The sequence below is a fragment of the Coregonus lavaretus genome (assembly GCF_964263955.1).
Source record: "Coregonus lavaretus genome assembly, chromosome: 4".
Lineage (NCBI taxonomy): Eukaryota > Metazoa > Chordata > Actinopteri > Salmoniformes > Salmonidae > Coregonus > Coregonus lavaretus.
In genome coordinates this window covers 38,327,429-38,353,565 of record NC_139991.1, presented here as the reverse complement: position 1 = coordinate 38,353,565, position 26,137 = coordinate 38,327,429, and the positions used below count along the sequence as shown (strand labels likewise).

At 43.7% G+C, this 26,137-nt stretch overlaps 1 protein-coding gene across 1 annotated transcript in view; it reads right to left on the bottom strand.

Moving 5' to 3' along the window:
- The window catches only part of LOC311127310 (C-Jun-amino-terminal kinase-interacting protein 1-like), a gene marked incomplete at its 3' end in the record, with an annotated part of 122,959 nt that extends 101,219 nt beyond the window's left edge, over positions 1-21,740 (bottom strand). Inside the window, exon 1 of the mRNA XM_084159120.1 lies at positions 21,661-21,740. Within this exon, the coding sequence (XP_084015246.1) occupies positions 21,661-21,716 (56 nt within the window). The 5' untranslated portion in view covers positions 21,717-21,740. The remainder of the gene's footprint in view (positions 1-21,660) is intronic.
- Positions 21,741-26,137: the final 4,397 nt, after the last annotated feature.

The following is a 26,137-nucleotide window of genomic DNA, read 5'->3' as shown; positions in this document are numbered from 1 at the left end:
ATTATCCCTCACCCATCATAGCCCTGCCATTCCCAAACAATCAGAGCGCATGGAAATGCGCATCTGGACACGTTTCTGAGGACTTTCTATTGTCAACAGTAACATGAATGTTGTGCGTTCATCAAAATGTAAGTTGCAGGGGGGTTTTATATGCTGTGTAATAATATAACCACAACAATAAGATTCCAAGTCATTCGGATTACCACAATCATATAAACATCCTCAAATAGGAGCAGCTGCATCTGTGGTGGTGACTGTCATGTTCTAACCGGACAGCACTATAGAGGGCAGAACCAAACTCATCAGTTTACAGCTGGTGGGGGCATTCACAGCCGACCGCTCAGGGCATACCAGCCAACAGTTTTTCCCTTGGTCCTTCAATACAGAGAGGGATTTAACCTTTTATTTAACTAGGCAAGTCAGTTAAGGACAAATTCTTATTTACAATGACGACCTACCCCGGCCAAACCCGGACAACGCTGGGCCAATTGTGCGCCGTCATATGGGACTCCCAATCACGGCCAGGTTGTGATACAGCCTGGAATCAAACCAGGGTATGTAGTGACGCCTCTAGCACTGAGATGCAGTGCCTTAGACCGCTGCGCCACTCGGGATCCCACTCGGAATTGAACTGACAGTAATCACAGAATGTATTGACTAGGAAACATTAATAAATGTAGCCAAGGATGCACAACAAATTACTTGGCTAGCTAGCAAGCCTAAATGGAGCAAAATCAGCTAGCTGAATTTCAACAAAAAAATAATGTTACAATTTCCTACCTCCACACCAAATCGGGAAATTGTGATATGTCCTACCAAAGCATCAATTGCCCTGTTTAGTCCCTGAAAGAAAGCAGGTTGAAAAATATGATTTGCAACATCTCATTAGCTTGCTAGCCAGATCACAAATTCAGGATTTTTTTTTAAACTGAGCGATTCTTCCTAATTGACACATTCCTGAATTAACTAGTAAGTTTAAACAGCTGACGAGATCACATTCTAGCTATTGGTAGTGTCACACCCTGATCTGTTTCACCTGTCATTGTGATTGTCTCCACCCCCCTCCAGGTGTCGCCCATCTTCCCCCTTATCCCCATTGTATTTATACCTGTGTCCTCTGTTTCTCTGTTGCCAGTACGTTTTGTTTCGTCAAGCCTACCAGTGTTTTCCTGCTTGCGCCTGTCTTTCTCAAGTTCCTGTTCTCTAGTTTTCCCGGTTTTGACTATTCTGCCTGCCCTGACCCTGAGCCTGCCCGCCGTTCTATACCTTTTGGACTTTGATCTGGATTACTGACCTCTGCCTGCCCTTGACCTGTCGTTTGCCTGCCCCCTGTTTTTGTAATACACTTTTGTTTCTTCAACACTGTCTGCATCTGGATCTTCTCCTGAAATGTGATAGTACGAACTGGCCATGACTGACCCAGCAGACTCGGACCAGCTCCGCAACGCCATCTCCTCCCAAGGAGCCACCATCGGAAGGCACGAGGAGTTGCTTCGTGGTCTCATGGAAGGGTTCCAGACCTTGGCCGAACGCCATGACCGAGCATTTAACACATTGCTGGAGCAATTCAATGGGTTGTCTGTTAGGCAGCCTACCACGACGGTAATCTCTCAGCCCCTCAGTAACCCGGCTATTAGCAGCATGGCCATCCCGATTTCCAGACAACCCTGCTTACCTCCCCCGGAATGCTTCGCTGGAGAGTCGGGAACCTGTCGGGCATATATTGCTCAGTGTTCGCTCATCATTGAGCTGCAGCCCTCCTCCTTCCCCTCGGACCGCTCTAAGACAGCGTACCTCATCACGCTGATGTCCGGGAGGGCTCTCACCTGGGCTATGGCAGTGTGGGAACAACAGTGTTTTTATTTTTATTTGGGGGGGGGATGGATCAGCTTAATATTGCAGATAGATTGTATCTTCTAGCAATGTAATTGTCTGCATCACTTCCAATCCCCCATTTTTTAAATATATATACTCCCCTTTATTACTTTTCAACCCCGCCATCCTTTCCCTACTTGGAGTGTGTTTGAATTAGTGAACAACAATGCCCAGGCCTCTACTTCCGGTCTATACTTACAATCTACACCTTATGGACACAGTTAATTTTACAATAATTCTATTATATATATATATTTTTTTTTTGCTCCTGAACTTCTTCTACTCTCAACCTCTCCGATCATTTTCATGATGTACATCCGGTTTGCTTCTATATGCCATATCTTTCTAACTGTGCTCTTTCCCAAAAGCTCCCAACATACAACCTATATACTTATTATGGACACAGTATGCTTACATTATTAGCTATCTTTGTTATTATTTGTTATTAGTCCCATCCTTCAACTCTATTCAATACCTCCCAACTATCTCTTAACACCATCCATATAGGATTTCTATTTGCCATATATATTTCAACCGTACTGTGATGTTTTACAAAAGTTCTGAACCTTTCTATTCTCGTTGCTTCTACAGATTGGGAATTAAAAATAAACATTTTTGCTAAAAATATTATTATATTATTGATTGATTGACTATGACTTTTCAGATCACCCAGTAATGCTATCTGCAAGGTTAGCTCCAGGTAAATATTGCAATCCTTTAGCCATTCCTGGACCTGTGTCCAAAAACAAGCTACAAATGGACAGAACCAAAACAAATGATCTAATGATTCTGTCTCTTCACAGCAAAATCTGCAGAGCTGGGAAGATTGTATCCCCCATATAAATAACATTATATTGGTAGCAAGAATTTTATGTAATAATTTAAATTGAAAGATTCTAATTTTTGAATCCGGTGTCGTTTTGCGTGTCAGTTCATAAACACTATGCCATGGGATCGGTACGTCAAATCTCTTCCCAACTATTTTGCAATCTATATGGGACGGCTGTCAATCCTTTGGTCCTTAAGTGAAACTGATATACTTTTTTATTCATCACAGTTTTCCTTAACCAATTATGTTCTTTAATGCAAGGCCGACAGACAAGTACCTTACTTTCTCCCCCTTCCACTTTCCTCTTCCACTTTTGCGGTAAGGCTGCAATTATTTGGTTATAATTTTGGGTAGAGCAGACATTTCCATATGTTTTTGTTAGCTGCATGTGCGACAACTCCACCAGTCCTACCGATGATATTGTTTACGAAGATTATACCCTTTTTAAACATTCTGTCAAAAAATAAAGGTTTTTTGTCAATTAGTATATTTGAATTTAATCACAATATTTGTTGCATTATTTGTTCTGTCGTTTCTGGAGGATTAAATTGAAATTGCAACCAACTTTCTATGGCTTGTTTTAGAAATAGTGATATTTGGGAGATTATTTCCTTTTCAAATAACTGCAAATGAGTTGTTGTAATCTGAATAAAGGGAAAAAGGCCTTTCTTGAACATTAGTAAGATTGTCTCACCCAATTTGCTTGAGAACCAGTTCGGATTTAAGTATAACTTTTGTATGACTGAAGCTTTTAGTGATAGGTCTAATGCTTTAATATTTAATCATTTCTGTCCTCCGAATCCATATTCATTATATAAATATGCCCTTTTAATTTTGTCTGGCTTGCCGTTCCAAATAAAATTGAATATTTTTGTCTCATAGAATTTAAAAAAACTGTTCGCTAGGTGTAGGCAAGACCATAAGCAAATAGGTAAACTGGGATAATACTAAAGAGTTAATCAGGGTGATTTTTCCACAAATTGACAGGTATTTTCCTTTCCATGGTAGTAAAATCGTATCTATTTTTGCTAACTTTCTATTAACATTTATTGAAGTGAGATCATTTATTTCCTTTGGGATATGTATTCCGAGTATATCCACATCACCATCAGACCATTTTATTGGTAAACTACATGGTAATGTAAAAATTGTATTTTTTAGTGATCCAATGCGTAATATAGTACATTTGTCACAATTTGGTTGTAATCCAGAGAGGTTAGAAAATGTATCTAGCTCCTCTATGAGGCTGTGAAGGGATTCTAGTTGTGGATTTAAAAGAAAACATGAATCATCAGCGTACAATGACACCTTTGTTTTTAAGCCCTGGATTTCTAATCCTCTGATATTATTATTGGATCTGATTTTAATAGCTAACATCTCGATGGCCACAATAAATAGATATGCCGATAGTGGACAACCTTGTTTCACTCCTCTTGATAGTTTAAAACTTTCTGAGAAATAGCCATTATTTACTATTTTACACCTAGGGTTACTATACATGTTTTTGACCCATTTTATAAGGAGTGGTTAAAACATGCTAATAACGGTCCTCTTAGTATATCAAAAAAGGTTTGGTATACGTCGACTGGTATGCCATCCAACCCTGGAGTTTTCCCAGACGTAAAGTCTTTAATTGCATCCAGAAGTTCCTCCTCTGTAATTTCACCTTCACATGAGTCTTTCTGCGTGGCTGTTAATTTGACATTATCAAAAGAAAAACAATCTCTACAATTAGCTTCAGTTAGAGGAGATGGAGGCAACTGAAAAGAAAACATATGCTTAAAGTACTTTGTTTCTTCCTTCAAAATATCATTTGGTGAATTATGGGTGACTCAGTCAATTGTAACCAGTTTCATTAAGTTATTTTTGGTAGCATTCCTATATTGAAGATAAAAAAATAAGTTTGTGCATTTTTCCCCATATTCCATCCAGTTTGCTTTATTTTTATAATATATTACACTTGATCTTTCTTGAATAAGTTTCTCAATTTCTTTTTGTTTTTCCTCTAATTTATTCTGAGCCTCTATGTTACAGTTTTTATTGCCATCTATCTGTTCTGTTAGACTTTCTATTTCCTTTCTTATAAACTCTTTTGACCTAAATTGCTTTTGTTTTCGAGATGAGTACTGAATTGCATGGCCTCTAAAGGCACATTGAAAGGTGTCCCATACAATAAGGGGATTCGCTGTACCTATGTTATGTTGGAAAAAGTCAGTTATAAATTCCTTTGTTCTAATTATAAATAAATTATCATCCAATAGGCTTTGATTACATTTCCAATATCCTCGCCCACGTGGAAATTCAGTAAGAGTAATGTATATGCCTATTATATGATGGTCCGACCACATTCTGTCCCCTATCAACACTTTTTTAAACTTTTGGTGCCAACGAGAATGAGATAAGAAAGAAGTCAAGACGACTAGCTTGATTCATGTATATCTCACTAGATCAGTATATTTAAGCCTCCATATATCTACTAGTTCTAATGTATCCATGACATTCACAATTTCCTTAAGAGCGTGTGGGTGATTGTTTGTGGTGTGATTTCCTTTACGGTCCATTGAGCTATTTAAAACAGTATTAATGAGGTTAATGAGCCATATCTGTTTATAGTCCAATAACATATTTAAAATAATCCATCTACCTTGCGTATCTATTTGGACAATTTGCACATTCGGATCGAAATTACTATTAATTAATATCATCACCCCTTTTGAATTTCTTTGCCCATGGGAGAAGTATATTCCCCCCCCCCCCCCCCCCATTCTTTTTTCCACGCTACTTCATATCGAATTGTTGAATGAGTTTCCTGTATACAATAGATATTATATTCCTTCTCTTTGAGCCATGTAAATATTGTTCTTCTTTTGTTATTATCAGCTAAGCCATTACAATTATAACTGGCTATACTTATTTCACCATACACCATAATGAGATACAAGTTTCAAGTCTATTTATCATTATATATATATGTTTGTAAATTTACCAATAAAAAATACTGTAATGATTGAGTGTCCATATAGCTGTACCGTGATATTTGCATTGCTACGGAGTAACCCTTCAATTGTTCTCCACTAATTCCCCCGCTAAAGCCCCCCCCCCATCCCAAGTTGAGCCGTCATCCCAGTGATCAGCATCCCACCCACGTCCCTCCGGATCCCTAAGGCCCTGAGAGGCCAGGACCCATCCATCGAAAACAGCACACAGTGCCACCCACAAAACAGAAGCAGATTAACCGTCAAAAGCATTTCCAATGCTTTCACCTCATATATATATATATATATAACTATTTTTAAAAAATTATGCATATCCTAATTTCCATCATTATCAATTAATATGCGTAATAATGTTGGCAGTTCACGCGTAGGATTCTAACATATAACCCGGATTGCCATTGTATTACATTGAATTCATTGACAAGCAATTATTATCCTAGCAAATAATTCCCGTGGTCCATCCCATTACACCCCCCCCCCCCCCCCCGAAACATCCCCACCCCCCCACAACAGATGCCAGACAAGCACACACGCACAGACTCACATACTCCAACACACAACCCCCCTCCTCCACAATAAAATCAGATACTCAATGGCTGTTATATCCCAGAGCCCAACTCGAGAAATAACCTGATTTACGAGTGCACATACAGTTAAAGCTGATGGAGAAAGCACGCAGATTGAGCAGAAATTGATAACAATGTGAGATTCGATTAATCTACTTAATCTATGTCAAGTCCTAGGTGATGGAGATCAGATCCACCCTCTTCACCTGAGACACAAAACACTCTGATCCCCTGTTGTAACCATTTTCCCAAGCATCTCTGTGCGGTCAGACCTTTGATTATTTTGTGCCACCTGGGCCACAATGATAAACCCCCTCTCTGATTGTCCGAGTGTGACCCCCTCCCCATGGGTTACTGCAGCCAGTGTTGCCAGCACTGCCACTACCTGGGTGGGCGTACCCCACCGGAATCCCTACCGGCTAGGTAAAAGGTCATCAAGGTTCTCATTAGCAGCTTTGAGAATTTCCTTGTATATTATGCTCTCCCATCAGGGGGCTCTGGCTTTGTAGGACCAACCCTGCCAGGCAGGCTCAGAATCTTGAGGGGGCCGTGCTGCTCAAGTAGGTCTCTGACTGCATTTATTTCTCTCTTTAGGCTGCATACTCACAGCAGGTCCATAAAAGAGATGTGAACTTCTCTTTGGTGTATGGGTCGCTCAGGTGGGTGTCCAGGTTATAGGGTTAGGGATATTTTATACTATATTTTAAAATGTATATCCCTCATCTACACAAAATTGAAAGCTCTCTCTCACTACCCCTGCTCATAGACCGCCGGTCGGCTCTGCGATATGCAACCATTTCCCTTCTCACTCACTTAACGCTGCACCTTTTCAAACACAAAAATGCACACCACATGGTTGACTGCGGAAGAAATGGGCCGAGCGTGCAAACGCACCCGCATCCACATCTGCCGCAGGAGTTTGTGCAGGGGGTAAAGGAGGCTTTCGATGCGCCATTGTCTGGGAGAGAGGCTGCCTGGGAGTTACTCCAGCGTCGGCAAGAATCCCGCAGTGTGGCAGACTATGAAGTATATTTCTGCATGTTGGCAGCTGAGTGTGCATGGAACCCGGAAGCGATGTTCGACACGTTCCTGCACGGAGTATCGGAGGAAGTAAAGGACGAGCTTGCAGCCAGGGAACTACCGACGGATCTCGACTCGCTCATCGCCTTGACCATTCGGATCAATGGGCGACTACAAGAACAAAGGAAGGAGAGGAATAATTCCACCTCGCCTCCGAGGCATCCCGGAAGTCCCTGGCGGTTCCGTTGCCGAGAGAACCCAAGGCTACCCGAGTTCCCCCGAGAGTCTCCGAAGTCTGCCGATTTACCTCTTCCCGAGCCGATGCAGCTAGGCAGAGCTAGGCTGTCTCAAGCCGAACGGCAAAACAGGCGTCACACGAAGAGTTGCCTGTATTGCGAGACTACTGGTCATTTTGTGTCCACCTGTCCACTAAAAGACCAGGCTCACCGGTAGGAGCGAGTGCTCTGGTGGGCCATATGGATAACTTCTCCTCTCCCCTTACTCGCACCCCCCTTTCATGCCATCTTGCTGTGGGGGAACCAGTCGAAATCTCTCCAGGTAATCATCGACTCTGGGGCTGATGAGAGCTTTATGGACGCTACCTTGGTGTCCGAGCTGGGCATCCCCACTCAGCCCCTCTCCATTCCCATGGACGTTAGAGTGCTGGATGGGCGCTCTATAGGCCGGGTCACCCACAATACCACCCCCATCAACCAACGAGTATCAGGGAACCACAGCGAGATGATCCAATTCCTGCTATTTAAGTCTCCTCAGGTTCCCATGGTATTGGGTTTCTCTTGGCTCCAGCAACACAACCCATTTATTGACTGGTCTATTGGTGCCATCATGAGCTGAAGCCCGTTCTGCCATGCTCATTGCCTGAAGTCAGTGCAGCCTGCCCCGGGATGTCTTCCTGGGGGCTCTGAAGTTGCCGCGGACCTCTGCACCATTCCCGTGGAGTATCAGGACCTCTGGGTGGTGTTCAGGAAGGCCTGGGCCACGTCGCTTCCATCACACGACCCTATTACTGCGGAATCGACTTTCTCCCAGGCACCACTCCGCCCCGGGATGACTGTACTCGCTGTCAGATCTGGAGACCAAGGCTGAGACCTACATTGAGGACTCCCTAGCTGCCGGGTTCATCCATCCTTCTGCCTCCCCCGTTTGTGCAGGGTTCTTCTTTGTGGAGAAGGACAAAACAACTGCGCCCGTGCATCAACTACCGGGGCCTAAACGACATCACAGTGAAGAACCACTACCACTCATCTTCTCTGCATTCGAGCCGCTCAAGGGGGCCAACGTGTTCTCCACGCTGGACATACGGAATGCCTACCACCTGGTGCAGATACGGGAGGGGGTCAAGTGGAAGACTGCCTTCAACACGGCCTGCGGTCAATAAGAGTATCTGGTCATGCAATTTGGCCTTACCAATGCGCCAGCTGTGTTCCAGGCCCTGGTTAATGATGTTCTCCGCGACATGTTGAACCGGGTCATCTTTGTCTACCTCAACGACATCCTCGTCTTCTCCCACTCTGCCCAAGAACACGTGCTCCATGTCCGACAGGTCCTCCAACGCCTCATGGAGAACCAGCTTTTTGTGAAAGCGGAGAAATGCGAATTCCATCGCTCCACCATCCTCTTCCTGGATTACATCATCACTGCAGAGAGTGTACAGATGGATCCCAGGAAGGTGAGAGCGATGGTGGATTGGCCCCAGCCTACATCCAGAGTGCAGCTGCAACGTTTCCTTTTATCGCCGCTTTATCCAGGGTTACAGCACTCACCTCTCCCAAGGTTCTGTTCACATGGTCCGAAGATGCTCACGGGGCGTTCCGGTACCTCAAACATAGTTTCACCACTGCTCCCATCTTGGTTCATCCTGACCCATCCCGTCAGTTCGTGGTGGAGGCCGATGCTTTGGATGTCGAAGTGGGGGCGGTCCTGTCCCAGCGTTCTGCCCTAGACCTCAAGTACATCCCTGCGCCGCCTTCTCCCATCGCCTCAAACCACAGAAAGGAATTATGATGTGGGGATTCATGAGCTTCTCGCGGTGAAGATTGCGTTGGAGGAGTGGAGTCACTGGCTGGAGTGGGCGGAACATCCGTTCATTGTGTGGACAGACCACAAGAACTTGGAATATCTCAGCACTGCCAAGCGTCTCAATTCCAGGCAAGCTACAGTGAGGGAAAATAGTATTTGATCCCCTGCTGATTTTGTATGTTTGCCCACTGACAAAGACATGATCAGTCTATAATTTAAATGGGAGGTTTATTTGAACAGTGAGACAGAATAACAAAACAAAAATCCAGAAAAATGCATGTCAAAAATGTTATAAATTGATTTGCATTTTAATGAGGGAAATAAGAATTTGACCCCCTCTGCAAAACATGACTTAGTACTTGGTGGCAAAACCCTTGTTGACAATCACAGAGGTCAGACGTTTCTTGTAGTTGGCCACCAGGTTTACACACATCTCAGGAGGGATTTTGTCCCACTCCTCTTTGCAGATCTTCTCCAAGTCATTTAGGTTTCGAGGCTGACGTTTGGCTACGCTAACCTTCAGCTCCCTCCACAGATTTTCTATGGGATTAAGGTCTGGAGACTGGCTAGGCCACTCCAGGACCTTAATGTGCTTCTTCTTGAGCCACTCCTTTGTTGCCTTGGACGTGTGTTTTGGGTCATTGTCATGCTGGAATACCCATCCATGACCCATTTTCAATGCCCTGGCTGAGGGAAGGAGGTTCTCACCCAAGATTTGAAGGTACATGGCCCCGTCCATCGTCCCTTTGATGCGGTGAAGTTGTCCTGGCCCCTTAGCAGAAAAACACCCCCAAAGCATAATGTTTCCACCTCCATGTTTGACGTGGGGATGGTGTTCTTGGGGTCATAGGCAGCATTCCTCCTTCTCCAAACACGGCGAGTTGAGTTGATGCCAAAGAGCTCCATTTTGGTCTCATCTGACCACAACACTTTCACCCAGTTCTCCTCTGACTCATTCAGATGTTCATTGGCAAACTACAGATGGCCCTGTATACAGTGGGGATAAAAAGTATTTAGTCAGCCACCAATTGTGCAAGTTCTTCCACTTAAAAAGATGATAGAGGCCTGTAATTTTCATCATAGGTACACGTCAACTATGACAGACAAATTGAGAGAGAAAAAATCCAGAAAATCACATTGTAGGATTTTTTATGAATTTATTTGCAAATTATGGTGGAAAATAAGTATTTGGTCACCTACAAACAAGCAAAATTTCTGGCTCTCACAGACCTGTAACTTCTTCTTTAAGAGGTTCCTCTGTCCTCCACTCGTTACCTGTATTAATGGCACCTGTTTGAACTTGTTATCAGTATAAAAGACACCTGTCCACAACCTCAAACAGTCACACTCCAAACTCCACTATGGCCAAGACCAAAGAGCTGTCAAAGGACACCAGAAACAAAATTGTAGACCTGCACCAGGCTGGGAAGACTGAATCTGCAATAGGTAAGCAGCTTGGTTTGAAGAAATCAACTGTGAGAGCAATTATTAGGAAATGGAAGACATACAAGACCACTGATAATCTCCCTCGATCTGGGGCTCCACGCAAGATCTCACCCCGTGGGGTCAAAATGATCACAAGAACGGTGAGCAAAAATCCCAGAACCACACGGGGGGACCTAATGAATGACCTGCAGAGAGCTGGGACCAAAGTAACAAAGCCTACCATCAGTAACACAGTACGCCGCCAGGGACTCAAATCCTGCAGTGTCCCCCTGCTTAAGCCAGTACATGTCCAGGCCCGTCTGAAGTTTGCTAGAGTGCATTTGGATGATCCAGAAGAGGATTGGGAGAATGTCATATGGTCAGATGAAACCAAAATAGAACTTTTTGGTAAAAACTCAACTCGTCGTGTTTGGAGGACAAAGAATGCTGAGTTGCATCCAAAGAACACCATACCTACTGTGAAGCATGGGGGTGGAAACATCATGCTTTGGGGCTGTTTTTCTGCAAAGGGACCAGGACGACTGATCCGTGTAAAGGAAAGAATGAATGGGGCCATGTATTGTGAGATTTTGAGTGAAAACCTCCTTCCATCAGCAAGGGCATTGAAGATGAAACGTGGCTGGGTCTTTCAGCATGACAATGATCCCAAACACACCGCCCGGGCAACGAAGGAGTGGCTTCGTAAGAAGCATTTCAAAGTCCTGGAGTGGCCTAGCCAGTCTCCAGATCTCAACCCCATAGAAAATCTTTGGAGGGAGTTGAAAGTCCGTGTTGCCCAGCAACAGCCCCAAAGCATCACTGCTCTAGAGGCGATCTGCATGGAGGAATGGGCCAAAATACCAGCAACAGTGTGTGAAAACCTTGTGAAGACTTACAGAAAACGTTTGACCTGTGTCATTGCCAACAAAGGGTATATAACAAAGTATTGAGAAACTTTTGTTATTGACCAAATACTTATTTTCCACCATAATTTGCAAATAAATTCATTAAAAATCCTACAATGTGATTTTCTGGATTTTTCTTTCTAATTTTGTCTGTCATAGTTGACGTGTACCTATGATGAAAATTACAGGCCTCTCTCACCTTTTTAAGTGGGAGAACTTGCACAATTGGTGGCTGACTAAATACTTTTTTCCCCCACTGTATGTGCTTTCTTTAGCAGGGGGACCTTGCGGGCGCTGCAGGATTTCAGTCCTTCACGGCGTAGTGTGTTACCAATTGTTTTCTTGGTGACTATGGTCCCAGCTGCCTTGAGATCATTGATAAGATCCTCCCGTGTAGTTCTGGGCTGATTCCTCACCGTTCTCATGATCATTGCAACTCCACGAGGTGAGATCTTGCATGGAGCCTCAAGCCGAGGGAAATTGACAGTTCTTTTGTGTTTCTTCCATTTGCGAATAGTCGCACCAACTGTTGTCACCTTCTCACCAAGCTGCTTGGCGATGGTCTTGTAGCCCATTCCAGCCTTATGTAGGTCTACAATCTTGTCCCTGACATCCTTGGAGAGCTCTTTGGTCTTGGCCATGGTGGAGAGTTTGGAATCTGATTGATTGATTGCTTCTGTGGACAGGTGTCTTTTATACAGGAAACAACCTGAGATTAGGAGCACTCCCTTTAAGAGTGTGCTCCTAATCTCAGCTCGTTACCTGTAGAAAAGACACCTGGGAGCCAGAAATCTTTCTGATTGAGAGGGGGTCAAATACTTATTTCCCTCATTAAAATGCAAATCAATTCATAACATTTTTGACATACGTTTTTCTGGATTTTTTTGTTGTTATTCTGTCTCTCACTATTCAAATAAACCTACCATTACAATTATAGACTGATCATTTATTTGTCAGTGGGCAAACGTACAAAATCAGCAGGGGATCAAATACTTTTTTCTCCTCACTGTAGGTGGGTCCTGCTTTTCACCCGGTTCAACTTCTCCCTCTCATACCGACCGGGATCCAAGAATGTCAAGCCAGATGCGCTGTCACGTCGCTATAGCCCCGCGGCTACAACCCCGGAATCCGAGACAATCCTTCCCACCTCGTGCTTGGCGACGGCACTCAGTTGGGGAATATGGAAGCAGGTCTAGGAGGCGCAGCGTTGCCAGCCGAACCCCGGGCCCAGATAACCGGATGTTTGTTCCTGACGCTGTCCGCTCCTGGAGTCGGCCCACTCCTCCAGGCTAGCCTGCCACCTGGGCTCTGGACCCTGGCCTTTGTGCGACAATGCTTTTGGTGGCCTACCATGGTTCCTGACGTCTCTGCGTTCGTCGCCGCCTGCACGATCTGTGCGCAGAATAAGACTCCTCTGCAAGCTCCTGCTGATCTCCTCCAACCTCTGCCTGTTCCTCACCGTCCCTGGTCTCACATATACCTGGACTTTGTCATGGGTCTTCCCCCGTCTGATGGCAACACCACCATGCTGACAGTTGTGGACCGGTTTTCCAAAGCCGCCCACTTCATTCCTCTCCCCAAGCTACCCTCCGCCAAAGAGACGGCCCAGCTCATGTTGCAACACGTCTTCAGGATCCATGGACACCCAGTGGACACGGTCTCCGACCGGGGTCCTCAGTTCTCGTCCCGGTTCTGGAAGGCGTTCTGCACACTCATTGGGTCATTGGCCAGCCTGTCCTCCAGTTCCACCCTCAGTCCAACGACTCTGCGCTGCCTGGTCTCCGCCAACCCCACCACCTGGAGCCAGCAACTAGTGTGGGTCGAATACGCCCGCAGAACCCTTCCCTGCTCTGCCACGGGGTCTTTCGCCCTTTGAGTGTTCCCTGGGTTATCAACCCCCGCTCTTCCCGGAGCAAGAGGAAGAGGTCGGCATACCCTCAGCCCAGATGTTTGTCTGGAGGAGAGCGCAGTTGGCTCTTCTCTAGACCACCTTTAGGTATCGATGACAAGCGGACCGGACCCCAGCTCCCGGGTATCGTCTTGGGCAGAAGGTATGGCTGTCCACCCGAGATCTGCCCCTCCGGGTGGAGTTGCGCAAACTTTCCCCCCGGTTTATTGGCCCTTTCCCAATCTCCAAGATCATTAGCCCCTCTGCTGTTCGTCTTCTGTTGCCCCGTACCCTCCGTATACATCCCACTTTTCATGTGTCTAGGATCAAACCCATGTCTCACAGCCCTTTGTCTCCTGTTTCTAGTTTTGACCATTCTGCCTGCCATGAGCCTGAGACTGCCTGCCGTTCTGTACCTTTTGGACTCTGATCTGGATTACTGACCTCTGCCTGCCCTTGACCTGTTGTTTGTCTGCCCTGTTTTTGTAATAAACTTTTGTTACTTCAACACTGTCTGCATCTGGGTCTTCTCCTGAAACGTGATAGGTAGTGTCCAACTTTAGCTAGCTTGTCTAGTGGGCTGATGTCGAAAGCACACACTCGACGTTGCATGCCACAGTAGTCAAATTTAACATTCATATGAAATTTAACATTCATATGAAGGTGTTGTTACAAAAAGGACACAGCCATGATGTCATCACTCTGCGCGTCACGTGACACAAATATTATCCCAATGAATGGAGATAACCAACTCATCTGAAGCCTCATTTGTGGATTGTAATACATCGACAGGCAGGATTATTTTTTGTATTCTGTAAGCACCGAATACAGATCCACAAGCACTTTTTGAATGCGCAAATGCACATTCCACAGTTGTAAATGTTAGGATTTTCTTAACAGTTGCTCACAAATCATTCTACATTGGTTCAAATTGTAGTGATATTTGTGAGCTGTTGCGTGCTCATTGCCCTCACCAGGGTCTTGACCTGAATGTAGTTCGGCGTCGATGGCCACTGGCATGTTGGAGAAGTGTGCTCTTCACGGATGAATCCCGGTTTCAACTGTGCCAGGCAGATGGCAGACCGTGTGTATTGCATTGTGTGGGCGAGAGGTTTGCTGATATCAACATTGTGAACAGAGTGCCCCATGGTAATGGTGGGGTTATGGTATGGGCAGGCATAAGCTACGGACAATGAACACAATTGTATTTTATCGATGGCAATTTGATTGCACAGAGATACCGTGACGAGATCCTGAGGCCCATTGTCACCATTCATCCGCCACCATCACCTCATGTTTCAGCATGACAATGCACAGCCCCATGTCACAAGGATCTTCACACAATTACGGGAAACTGAAAATGTCCCAGTTCTTCAATGGCCTACATACTCACCAGACATGTCACCCATTGAGCATGTTTGGGATGCTCTGGATCGACATGTACAATATCCAGCAACCTCGCACAGCCATTGAAGAGGAGTGGGACAACATTCCACAGGCCACAATCAACAGCCTACTGACTGGTTCGGATCCACTCCCCTAGCTATTTTTAAGGTATCTCTGACCAACAGATATAGCGCATTCGGAAAGTGTTCAGACCCCTTTACCTTTTCCACATTTTTTATGTTACAGCCTTATTCTAAAATTGAATAAATCGTTTTCCCCCCCTCAATCTACACACCATGACAAATAAAAACAAGTTTTTAGTAAAAAAAATAAGAAAAAATACATTTACATAAGTATTCAGACCCTTTACTCAGTACTTTGTTGAAACACCTTTGGCAGCAAATACAGCCTTCTTGGGTCTGACATTAGAAGCTTGGCACACCTCGATCCTGACTAGTCTCGTGGTGCTGCCACCACCATGCTTTAACGTAGGGATGGTGCCAGATTTCCTCCAGATGTGACGCTTGGCATTCAGGGCAAAGAGTTCAATCTCGGTTTCATCAGAACAGAGAATCTTGTTTCTTTCTGAAAGGTTCTAACATCTCCACAGAGGAACTCTGGAGCTCTGTCAGAGTGACCATCGGGTTCTTGGTCACCTCTCTGACCAAGGCCCTTCTCCCCTGATTGCTCAGTTTGGTGGTTCCAAACTTCTTCCATTTGAGAATGATGAAGGCTACGGTGTTCTTGGGGACCTTCAATGCTGCAGACATTTTTTGGTACCCTTCCCCAGATCGGTCCCTTGACACAATCGTGTCTCGTAGCTCTACTGACAATTCCTTCGACATGGCTTGGTTTTTGCTCTGACATGCACTGTCAACTGTGGAACTTTATATAATAATAATAATAATAATAATAATAATAATAATAATAATGCCATTTAGCAGACGCTTTTATCCAAACGACTTACAGTCATGTGTGCATGCATTATAGACAGGTGTGTGCCTTTCCAAATCATGTCCAATCAATTCAATTTACCACAGGTGGACTCCAATCAAGTTGTAGAAACATCAAGGATGATCAATGGAAACATGATGCACCGGAGCTCAATTTTGAGTCTCATAGCAATGGGTCTGAATACTTATGTAAATAAGCTATCCGTTTTTTTCTAAAAATCAAAAACCTGTTTTCTCTTTGTCATTATGGGGTATTGTGTGCAGATTGATGAGGCAAAAAATGCATTTAAATCGATTTTAGATTAAGACTGTGACGTAACGAAATGTGGAAAAAGTGAAGGGTCTGAGTTCTTTCCGAATGCACTGAACATCTGTTTTCCCAGTCATGTGAAATCCATAGATTAGGGCCTAATTCATTTATTTTAATTGACAGATTTCCTTATAATAACTAACTCAGTAAAATCTTTGAAATTGTTGCGTTCTATATTTTTGTTCAGTGTAAAAAATATAATTGAGTATTAACAAGTATATGGAGCAATATAAACTGTATTTGAATTTAATATGTTTTTATTTGTTATGCACAAATTGAATAATTTAATTGATCAATTGAACTTGTATTTCATGATTTTGAAACTGAATTGACTGAATATTGCACATTCAGTGAATTTTGTTGTTGAATTTGATTGAATATTCAATTTCAATATTTATACATTCAGATTCAATATGTTAGATATTGCATTCATTTTGTGAATTAAGCTTACAAAACTATAATTTCAACTTCAAAGTTTCAAATATTCAACTTCTCAGATGCAGTTTTCAAATTCATCTCTATAAATTCAGATATAAAACCATAGACTGCGTTGAGACAATGATTTATCAATGACCTAAGCCCAGCTCAGATAATCCCTACCATTGTGTCACTGAGTTGTTGTAATGCTGCAGAAAATGTACATTATCCCAGGGGCATTGGCAGTCAATGTAAGTAACCTAATTTATGTCCCTCTAATTCCCCTGAATGCCTCTGTTGATCCTACAGCTATTATATGCAGTAATCATGTGCCTATGAACCAGAGTTATACTGTTAATACTGAGGCGGTGTGCCATAGTAGGAAGTTCTAGGCTGACTATCTCTAAAACTCACTTAGATAATACATTTGATAATACTGTGGTAGCAATACATGGTTATAATATCTACAGAAAATACAGAAATGCCAATGGGGCGGTGTTGTGGTCTATATTCAGAACCACATTCCTGTAAAGCTTAGAGAGGATCTCATGTTAAATACTATTTAAGTAATATGGCTACAGGTTAATCTGCCTCACCTAAAGCCCATTCTTGTGAGAAGCTTCTATAGACCACCAAGTGTTAACAGTCAGTATCTGGATAATATGTGTGAAACGCTTGATAATGTATGTGATATCAACACAGAGGTATATATTCTGGGTGACCTAAATATTGACTGGCTTTCATCAAGCTGGCCACTCCAGAAAAAAAGCTTCAAATGGTGCCTGCAACCTGGTTATGCGTCAACCTACCAGGGTATTTACAAACAGCCCAGGAATGAAATCATCCACATGTCCTGGTCACATCTTTAATGCTGCAGAAATCTGCTTTAAAGCAGTATCCAAATCCAATCGGATGGTGATCGCAATACAGTAGCCATATCTAGAAAAACCAAAGTTCCAAAGGCTGGGTCTAATATAGTGTGTAAGAGGTCATACAATAAGTTTTGTAGTGATTCCTATGTTGATGATGTAAATAATATTTGTTGGTCTGTGATGTGTAATGAGGAGCAATCAGATGCTGCATTTGACACATTTATTAAATTGCTTATTCCACTCACTAATAAGCATGCACCAATTAAGACAATGACTGTAAAAACTGTTAAATCCCCATGGATTCATGAGGAATAAAAAAAAAATTGTATGGTTGAGAGGGATGAGGCAAAATAAATGGCAAATAGGTCTGGCTGCACAACTGATTGGCAAACATACTGCAAATTGAGAAATAATGTGACTAAACTGAATATAACGGAACTATACTATGAAACAAAGATAAATGTATATAAAGAATGATAGTAAAACGCTTTGGAGTATCTTAAATGAAATTTTGGACAAAAGGCAAACTCAGCTCCATCATTCATTGAATCAGATCGCTCATTCGTCACAAAAAAACAGTGATTTTGGCAACTACTTGAATAATTTTTTCATGGCAAGATTGGCACATTTAGGCATGACATTCCACCAACAAATGCCGACCCTACACATCCAAGTACACTGTAACTGACCAAATTATAAAAGACAAGCATTGCAATTTTGAATTCCGTAAAGTGAGTGTGGAAGAGGTGAAAAAAGTAATGTTGTCTATCAACAATGACAAGCCCCCTGGGTCTGACAACTTGGATGGAAAATTACTGAGGATATTGCCACTCCTATTTGCCATATCTTTAATTTAAGTCTACAAGAAAGTGTGTGCCCTCAGGCCAGGAGGAAAGCAAAAGTCATTCTACTACCCAAGAACAGTAAAGCCCCCTTTACTGGCTCAAATAGCCAACCAATCAGCCTGTTACCAACACTTAGTAAACTTTTGGAGAAAAAAAATGGTGTTTGACCATATACAATGCTATTTTACAGTAAATACATTTACATACTTTCAGCACGCTACAGGGAAAAGCATTCAACATGCACGGCACTTTGACAAATGACTGATGATTTGCTGAGAGAAATTAATGATACAAATATTGTGTGAGCTGTTTTGTTAGACTTCAGTGCGGCTTTGACATAGTCTGTTGCTGGAAAAACGTTTGCTATGGCTTTACACCCCCTGCTATATTGTGGATAAAGAGTTACCTGTCTAACAGATTTACAGAGGGTGTCCTTTAATGGAAGCCTCTCAAATGTAATACAGGTAGAAACAGACATTCCCCAGGCTAGCTGTCTAGGCCCCTTACTTTTTTCAATCTTTACTAATGACATGCTGCTGGCTTTGAGTAAAGCCAGTGTGTCTATGTATGCGGATGACTCAACACTATACACGTCAGCTACTACAGCGAGTGAAATCACTACAACACTTAAGAGCTGCAGTCAGTTTCAGAATGGGTATGCAATAAATAAATTAGTCCGAAATATTTCAAAAACTAAAAGCATTGTATTTGGGACAAATCATTCACTAAACCGCAACTAAATATTGTAATGAATCATTTGGAAATGGGGATCTTTAATAAATGCAAATGACAGGGCTATTCAACTATATTCTCTATGCGGGTCAAATAAAACAAAATGCCACACTCCCTTCTAATATGTCCTGTGCAGTCTGTGCAACATCATAGAGGGAGACAGAAGGCATATCCATGTTTCAGAGTGTCTTAGCTTTCAGAGATCAGGTTACAATAGCTTATAGGCCAGACATTTCAAACGCAAGAGCCAAATTCATAGGTAGAAAATAATTTCAGCATGCCACATTGGCTTCAGAAACCACTCATATCGCTAACTTCTGTTTACCCTAGACCAGAGCTATAATCATTAACTAGCTCTGGTCCAGGGCATTAGTGTGATGCGCACATACCTGTCTATGCACAAGCTCTGGTCCAGGGCGTTGCTCTGGTCCAGAGCGTTAGTGCACTGTGCACATACCCGTCTGCACACTAGCTCTGGTCCAGGGCGTAGCTAATAGCTAGATAGCTCTGGTATGCACTAACTAGCTCTGGTCCAGGATGTAGCTAGCTATGGTCTGCATTAGTTCTGTTCTAACTCTGGTCTGCACTAACTCTGGTGTAGCGCATAGCTAGCTAGCTCTAGTCCATGTGGTGCCAGGACAACAACCTCTCCCTCAATGTGAGCAAGACAAAGGAGCTGACCATGGACTACAGGAAAAGGCGGGCCAAACAGGCCCCCATTAACATCGACGGGGCTGTAGTGGAGCGGGTCGAGCGTCTCAAGTTCCTTGGTGTCCACATCAAACTATCAAAGTCCAAACACACCAAGACAGTCATGAAGAGGACACGACCACACCTTTTCTCCCTCAGGAGACTGAAAAGATTTGGCATGGGTCCCCAGATCCTCAAAACTTTCTACAGCTGCACCATCGAGAGCATCCTGACTGGTTGCATCACCGCTGGTATGGCAACTTCTCGGCATCTGACCATAAGGCACTTCACAGGTTAGTGCGCATGACCCAGTACATTACTGGGGCCAAGCTTCCTGCCATCCAGGACCTATAGACTAGGTGGTGTCAGAGGAAAGCCCAAAAAATTGTCAAAGACTCCAGTCACCCAAGTCATAGACTGTTCTCTCTGCTACCGCACGGCAAGCTGTACCGGAGTGCCAAGTCTAGGACCAAAATGCTCCTTAACAGTTTCTACCCCCAAGCCATAAGACTGCTGAACATTTAATCAAATGGCCACCCGGACTATTTATATTGACCCCCCATTTGTTTTTACACTGCTGTTACCCGCTATCTATTATCTATGCATAGTCACTTTACCCCTACCTACATGTACAAAATTACCTCAACACACATGGACTCAGTACTGGTACCCCCTGTATATACCCTCGATATTGTTATTTTATTGGTTACTTTTTATAATTTTTTACTTTAGTTTATTTGGTAAATATTTTCTTAACTCTTTCTTGAACTGCATTGTTGGTTAAGGGCTTGTAAGTAAGCATTTCACGGTAAGGTCTACACCTGTTGTATTCAGCGCATGTGATAAGTAAAATATGATTTGATTTGAATTAAAAGAAAAACCCCAGCAATTTACCTTTCGGAGTAAAATCATACCAAACGTGGAGCAAACCAAACAGGGGAGACACAAGATAAAAAGCTTTGTTTCATACCGTAAAGCGGGAGCTCTTCCAACATCTCTCATGCCCACTAGAACACTGGGCCAGCCGCTCTTAAATAGCAGCTGTGCCAGAACAGGTGAACTAACGACTGCCTAACGAGGCGACAGGTGCAACACATCCTAACCAATGAGGATAATTCCAATCAGGGCCAGCCTCACCCAAACAGAACCAACTTCGAAATCGAAAATTTTATGGAACACGAAATTGAGCAAAACCCCAAAGCCTATAACACTCATAATAAACCATAACACAGTCAGAGGATCCGTGAATCTGCTTAGGGTGATTTATTGAATTACCCAATAAATGGCTGTGAATCTTCCTTCATTTGCTGATGAAATTATCCCACTTCTGGCTTCTCCATGTTAAGCAATAGACCCATGATTGAGTCATTAATACAGCCACATCTGCCTGACTCTCTCTCCCGCTAATTTATATCTTAATCCCAAATCAGGCATATTAATAGGCTGCACACAACATTACCGTTCATTCATCAACCTCTGCTGCTCACATTTGTTGTGCATCGTAAGGACAGTCCCATCTAATGGGTCACCTTTACATCCAAAACCGTATGACAACAATCACAGAGTCAGCAAGTCAGTGCTTTCAACATACCAGCATCCTGGTGATATCATCATATCCTGTATTCTTCTTCTCCCAAGAGTTATATTACATGTGTCCTATATGATAAAAGCTGCTATATCTACCTCTAGTGCAACCTCCACTCTCTCACTCTCTTCTCTCGCTGCCTCTCTCCTATGCATCCTCTCTACTTCAAGGGCATCCCTGTCCTATGCTGCAACACTGAGAGAAGCATAGGGAGCGACAGATTTTCAGCACTTACATACACACACAAGGTCACCCAGCCCTCCACTAGGTTTCTGCCAGTGTGGTAAACACCTAGGATAGGAAAGAGAGATGCCGTGTTGCCCTACCATTTCTCCCACTGGTCTTCCATCCACCCTTCCTCTCTTTCCCCTCCGGAGTCCATGCTGCAAGTGCGGGCATCCACAGAGGAGAGGATAAGGAGAAAGGGGGGAGGAGGAGGGGTGCTCAGCTGGGTCGATAGGATAGGCATACGATTCAAAGCCCTTCTCTGGTTATCCCTCCTTCCTCCTGTCGCCCTAAACGTTCCTGAGCCCAGAATGGGAATATAAGAGTATCGTTGTTAGCAGCGGCATGAGCAGCCAGCGCAAAGTGCTATTAGATAACCGACTCCTCTCTTCTCCTCTCCCACTGAGAGCCTTTTTCTCGAGTCATCAGTGTTTACACTGTCCCGGATGTGCGAGGTGCACTGCTGCCCTGTGACACAAGCAGGAGTAGAAAGATAAATGATTGTAGGAGAGCTGGGCTTGGCTGGGCTGAGAACAGACCTCTCCAAAACACAGCCCTCCTCAATTATTCATGGAGCATATCGATCATGCTCGGGTTATTCTCATCTTCTCTCTCTCATTATCCCTCTCCCTTTCCTTTCTTCCTCCTCTCTCCCTTTTTCTCTGAACAAGATGGATGAGAGGAGACAGGAGGATCTGCTTCATCTCCAGAAGGGATGGTGTATACTTCATGCCTTCTACAGAACTCCCTCTCTCCCTCTCTGTGTGTGTGTGTGTTAGTCATATTCTATTGAACACAGAAGGCATACCAAGCACATTGTTGAAATATGAAATGTTGTGTATATGTACCTGATCATTTATTTATTACATTTACATTTACGTCATTTAGCAGACGCTCTTATCCAGAGCGACTTACATGAGCAATTAGGGTAAAGTGCCTTGCTCAAGGGCACATCGGCAAATTTTTCACCTAGTCAGCTCGGGGATTAGAACCAGCGACCTTTCGATTACTGGCACAACGCTCTTAACCACTAAGCTACCTGCCGCCCAAGGTATTATTTTGGTTATTAATGTGCCTCAGTGTACCTTAGTATATGGCTCCTCCTTTTGCCCATTTTTTGCACTGTGGCAAGTATAGAATAAATTAAGTTAATCAGAGAAAAGTCCAATTTTTGTTGCACCATATCCCTGGATATCCGTGAGTGCTCTTTGCCTTTTCAGAACTTTTAATGTAGACTGTATGCGTCAGAAACAACCCCGCTTCAGCTTGGGTACTGACTATGTTGGCAAGGTAAAGACGCCACTACAATCAAGTCAAAATATTCCGTAAAGGATATTTATCGGAAGGAAGCTCTGCTACGGACACACGCTGGATACAGTTCTAACTTTCCATTTCATTTGGAACGCAAGGACAGCTCAACTCCTAGAATTTGCTTGCCAAAAGACAGCGTGGAGCCTGCACGAGATATGGGTCGGAAAACGTACCTTAATGGCAGGGTTTTTTCTGCCATTCAAACCCTTGGGCAGGCCGCCTAAGCGTTCTTTCGGGCCGCCCAAATAGAAAAATGCTGAAAATCCGCCCTTAAAAACCACATTAACTCCATCATAAATGGTGCATAAAATTTCTATGCAAAACAGTAATCTCCCTAGCAGAAGGCGGGGCAGGTGCGTGCGTCATCTATGAAGAACAATGTTCAAGACGATACACAACATTTCTGTGTCACCAGAGGATTTTAGCTCCACAGATACATTTTTATTAGTGATTTAAATATTTGGATGGCTCACAACTTCCTCCAGCTAAATCAAGACAATACCTTATTATTGGAGCCAAAGCAAGATAAAACACCAGGTAAAAAACTAGGTGTTATTTTAGATCCTGAACTCAATTTCGAATCACACATTATGAATGTGACCAAAATAGCTTTTAACCACCTCAGGAACATTGCCAAGGTGTGGCCGTTTCTATCTCAGGCTGATACAGAGAGACTCATACATGCTTTTATTACAAGCAGGCTTGACTACTGTAATGCTCTGCTGTCTGGTCTATCCAAGAAAGCCATTGGTCAACTGCAAAACATACAGAATGCTGCAGCACGGATACCTTTTAACTATCCCAAAGCCTAGGACCAAACGGCATGGAGAGGCAGCTTTTAGTTATTATACCCCCAGCCTCTGGAATAGCATTACAGAGAACCTGAGGAGGGCAATGGAAACGATGGACATATTTAAAAGAGATCTTAAAACACACCTTTTTAGCTTTGCTTTTCCTTAGGGTGCTTTTTTAGTCTTTCCATTTTTATTGTTAATCTTTAGATTTGTATCCTCTTATATTTGTTGTGTAGTAAATATTTGTTTTTTATTTTCATAGTTTTTTTATAATGTATTTCCTGTGAAGCGCATTGAGTTGCATTCATGTATGAAATGTGCTATATAAATAAAGCTTGATTTGATTTGAAGACCCACACCTCACCTCATTTACCGTTTGACAGTCATTGGGCTCTCAGCAACACGTTCACCATCGCATGTGAGGGGAGTCGGTCGAGCCGAGGAGAGTCGGTTGGGACGAGCTACCATCTGCGTCGCAGGACATTATCCTACAGATACCTGACAAGGCCCAAATCCCTGTCATTCGCATGAGAAAGAGACAGAGATATCGTGCACGTAGATCGGGGTGCCTTGTAAGGATCCGACGGCGAGCGAGTAGACTGCCTCTTCCATCAATCCTATTAGCCAATGTTCAATCATTTGAGAATAAATTAGATGACCTAAGATTACGGTTATCCTACCAACGGGACATTAAAAACTGTAATATATTATGTTTCACCGAGTCGTGGCTGAACGACGACATGGACAACATACAGCTAGTGGGCTATACGCAACATCGTCAGGACAGAACGGCTGACTCCAAAAAGACAAGGGGTGGCGGTCTGTGTATATTTGTAAACAACAGCTGGTGCACAAAATCAAATACTAAGGAAGTCTCGAGGTTTTGCTCACCTGAGGTAGAGTATCTTATGATAAGCTGTAGACCACACTATTTACCAAGAGAGTTTTCATCTATATTTTTCATAGCTGTCTATTTACCACCACAAACCAATGCTGGCATTAAGATTGCACTGAATGAGCTGTATAAGGCCATAAGTCAACAGGAAAACGCTCATCCAGAGGCAGCGCTCCTAGTGGCCGGGGACTTTAATGCAGGAAAACTTAAATCAGTTCTACCTAATTTCTACCAGCATGTTAAATGTGCAACCAGAGGAAAAAATTAACTCTAGTCCACCTTTACTCCACACACAGAGACGCATACAAAGCTCTCCCTCGCCCTCCATTTTGCAAATCTGACCATAACTCTATCCTCCTGATTTCTGCTTAAAAGCAAAAACTAAAGCAGGAAGCACCTGTGACTCGGTTAATAAAAAAGTGGTCAATGACGCAGATGCTAAGCTACAGGATTGTTTTGCTAGCACTGACTGGAACATGTTCCAGGATTCTCCAGATAGCATTGAGGAGTACACCACATCAGTCACTGGCTTCATCAATAAGTGCATTGATGACGTCGTCCCCACAGTGACCGTACGTACATACCCCAACCAGAAGCCATGGATTACAGGCAACATCCGCACTGAGCTAAAGGGAAGAGCTGCCGCTTTCAAGGAGCGGACTCTAACCCGGACGCTTATAAGAAATCCCGCTATGCCCTCCGAAGAACCATCAAACAGGCAAAGAGTCAATACAGGACTAAGATTGAATCGTACTACACTGGCTCTGACGCTCGTCGGATGTGGCAGGGCTTGAAAACTATTACAGACTACAAAGGGAAGCACAGCCGCGAGCTGCCCAGTGACACAAGACTTCCAGACGAGCTAAACCACTTCTATGCTCGCTTCGAGGCAAGCAACACTGAAGCATGCATGAGACCACCAGCTGTTCCGGATGACTATGTGATCACGCTCTCCTTAGCCAATGTGAGTAAGACTTTTAAGCAGGTCAACATTCACAAGGCCGCAGGGCCAGACAGATTTCCAGGACGTGTACTCCGAGCATGTGCTGACCAACTGGCAAGTGTCTTCACTGACATTTTCAACATGTCCCTGACAGTCTGTAATACCAACATGTTTCAAGCAGACCACCATAGTCCTCGTGCCCAAGGACACTAAGATAACCTGCCTAAATGACTACCGACCCGTAGCACTGATGTCTGTAGCCATGAAGTGCTTTGATCAACACCATTATCCCAGAAACCCTAGACCCACTCCAATTTGCATACCACCCCAACAGATCCACAGATGATGCAATCTCTATTGCACTCCACACTGCCCTTTCCCACCTGGACAAGAGGAACACCTACGTGAGAATGCTATTCATTGACTACAGCTCAGCATTCAACACCATAGTGCCCTCAAAGCTCATCACTAAGCTAAGGATCCTGGGATTCAACACCTCCCTCTGCAACTGGATCCTGGACTTCCTGACGGCCGCCCCCAGGTGGTAAGGGTAGGTAACAACACATCTGCCACACTTATCCTCAACACGGGGGGGCCCTCAGGGGTGCGTGCTAAGTCCCCTCCTGTACTCCCTG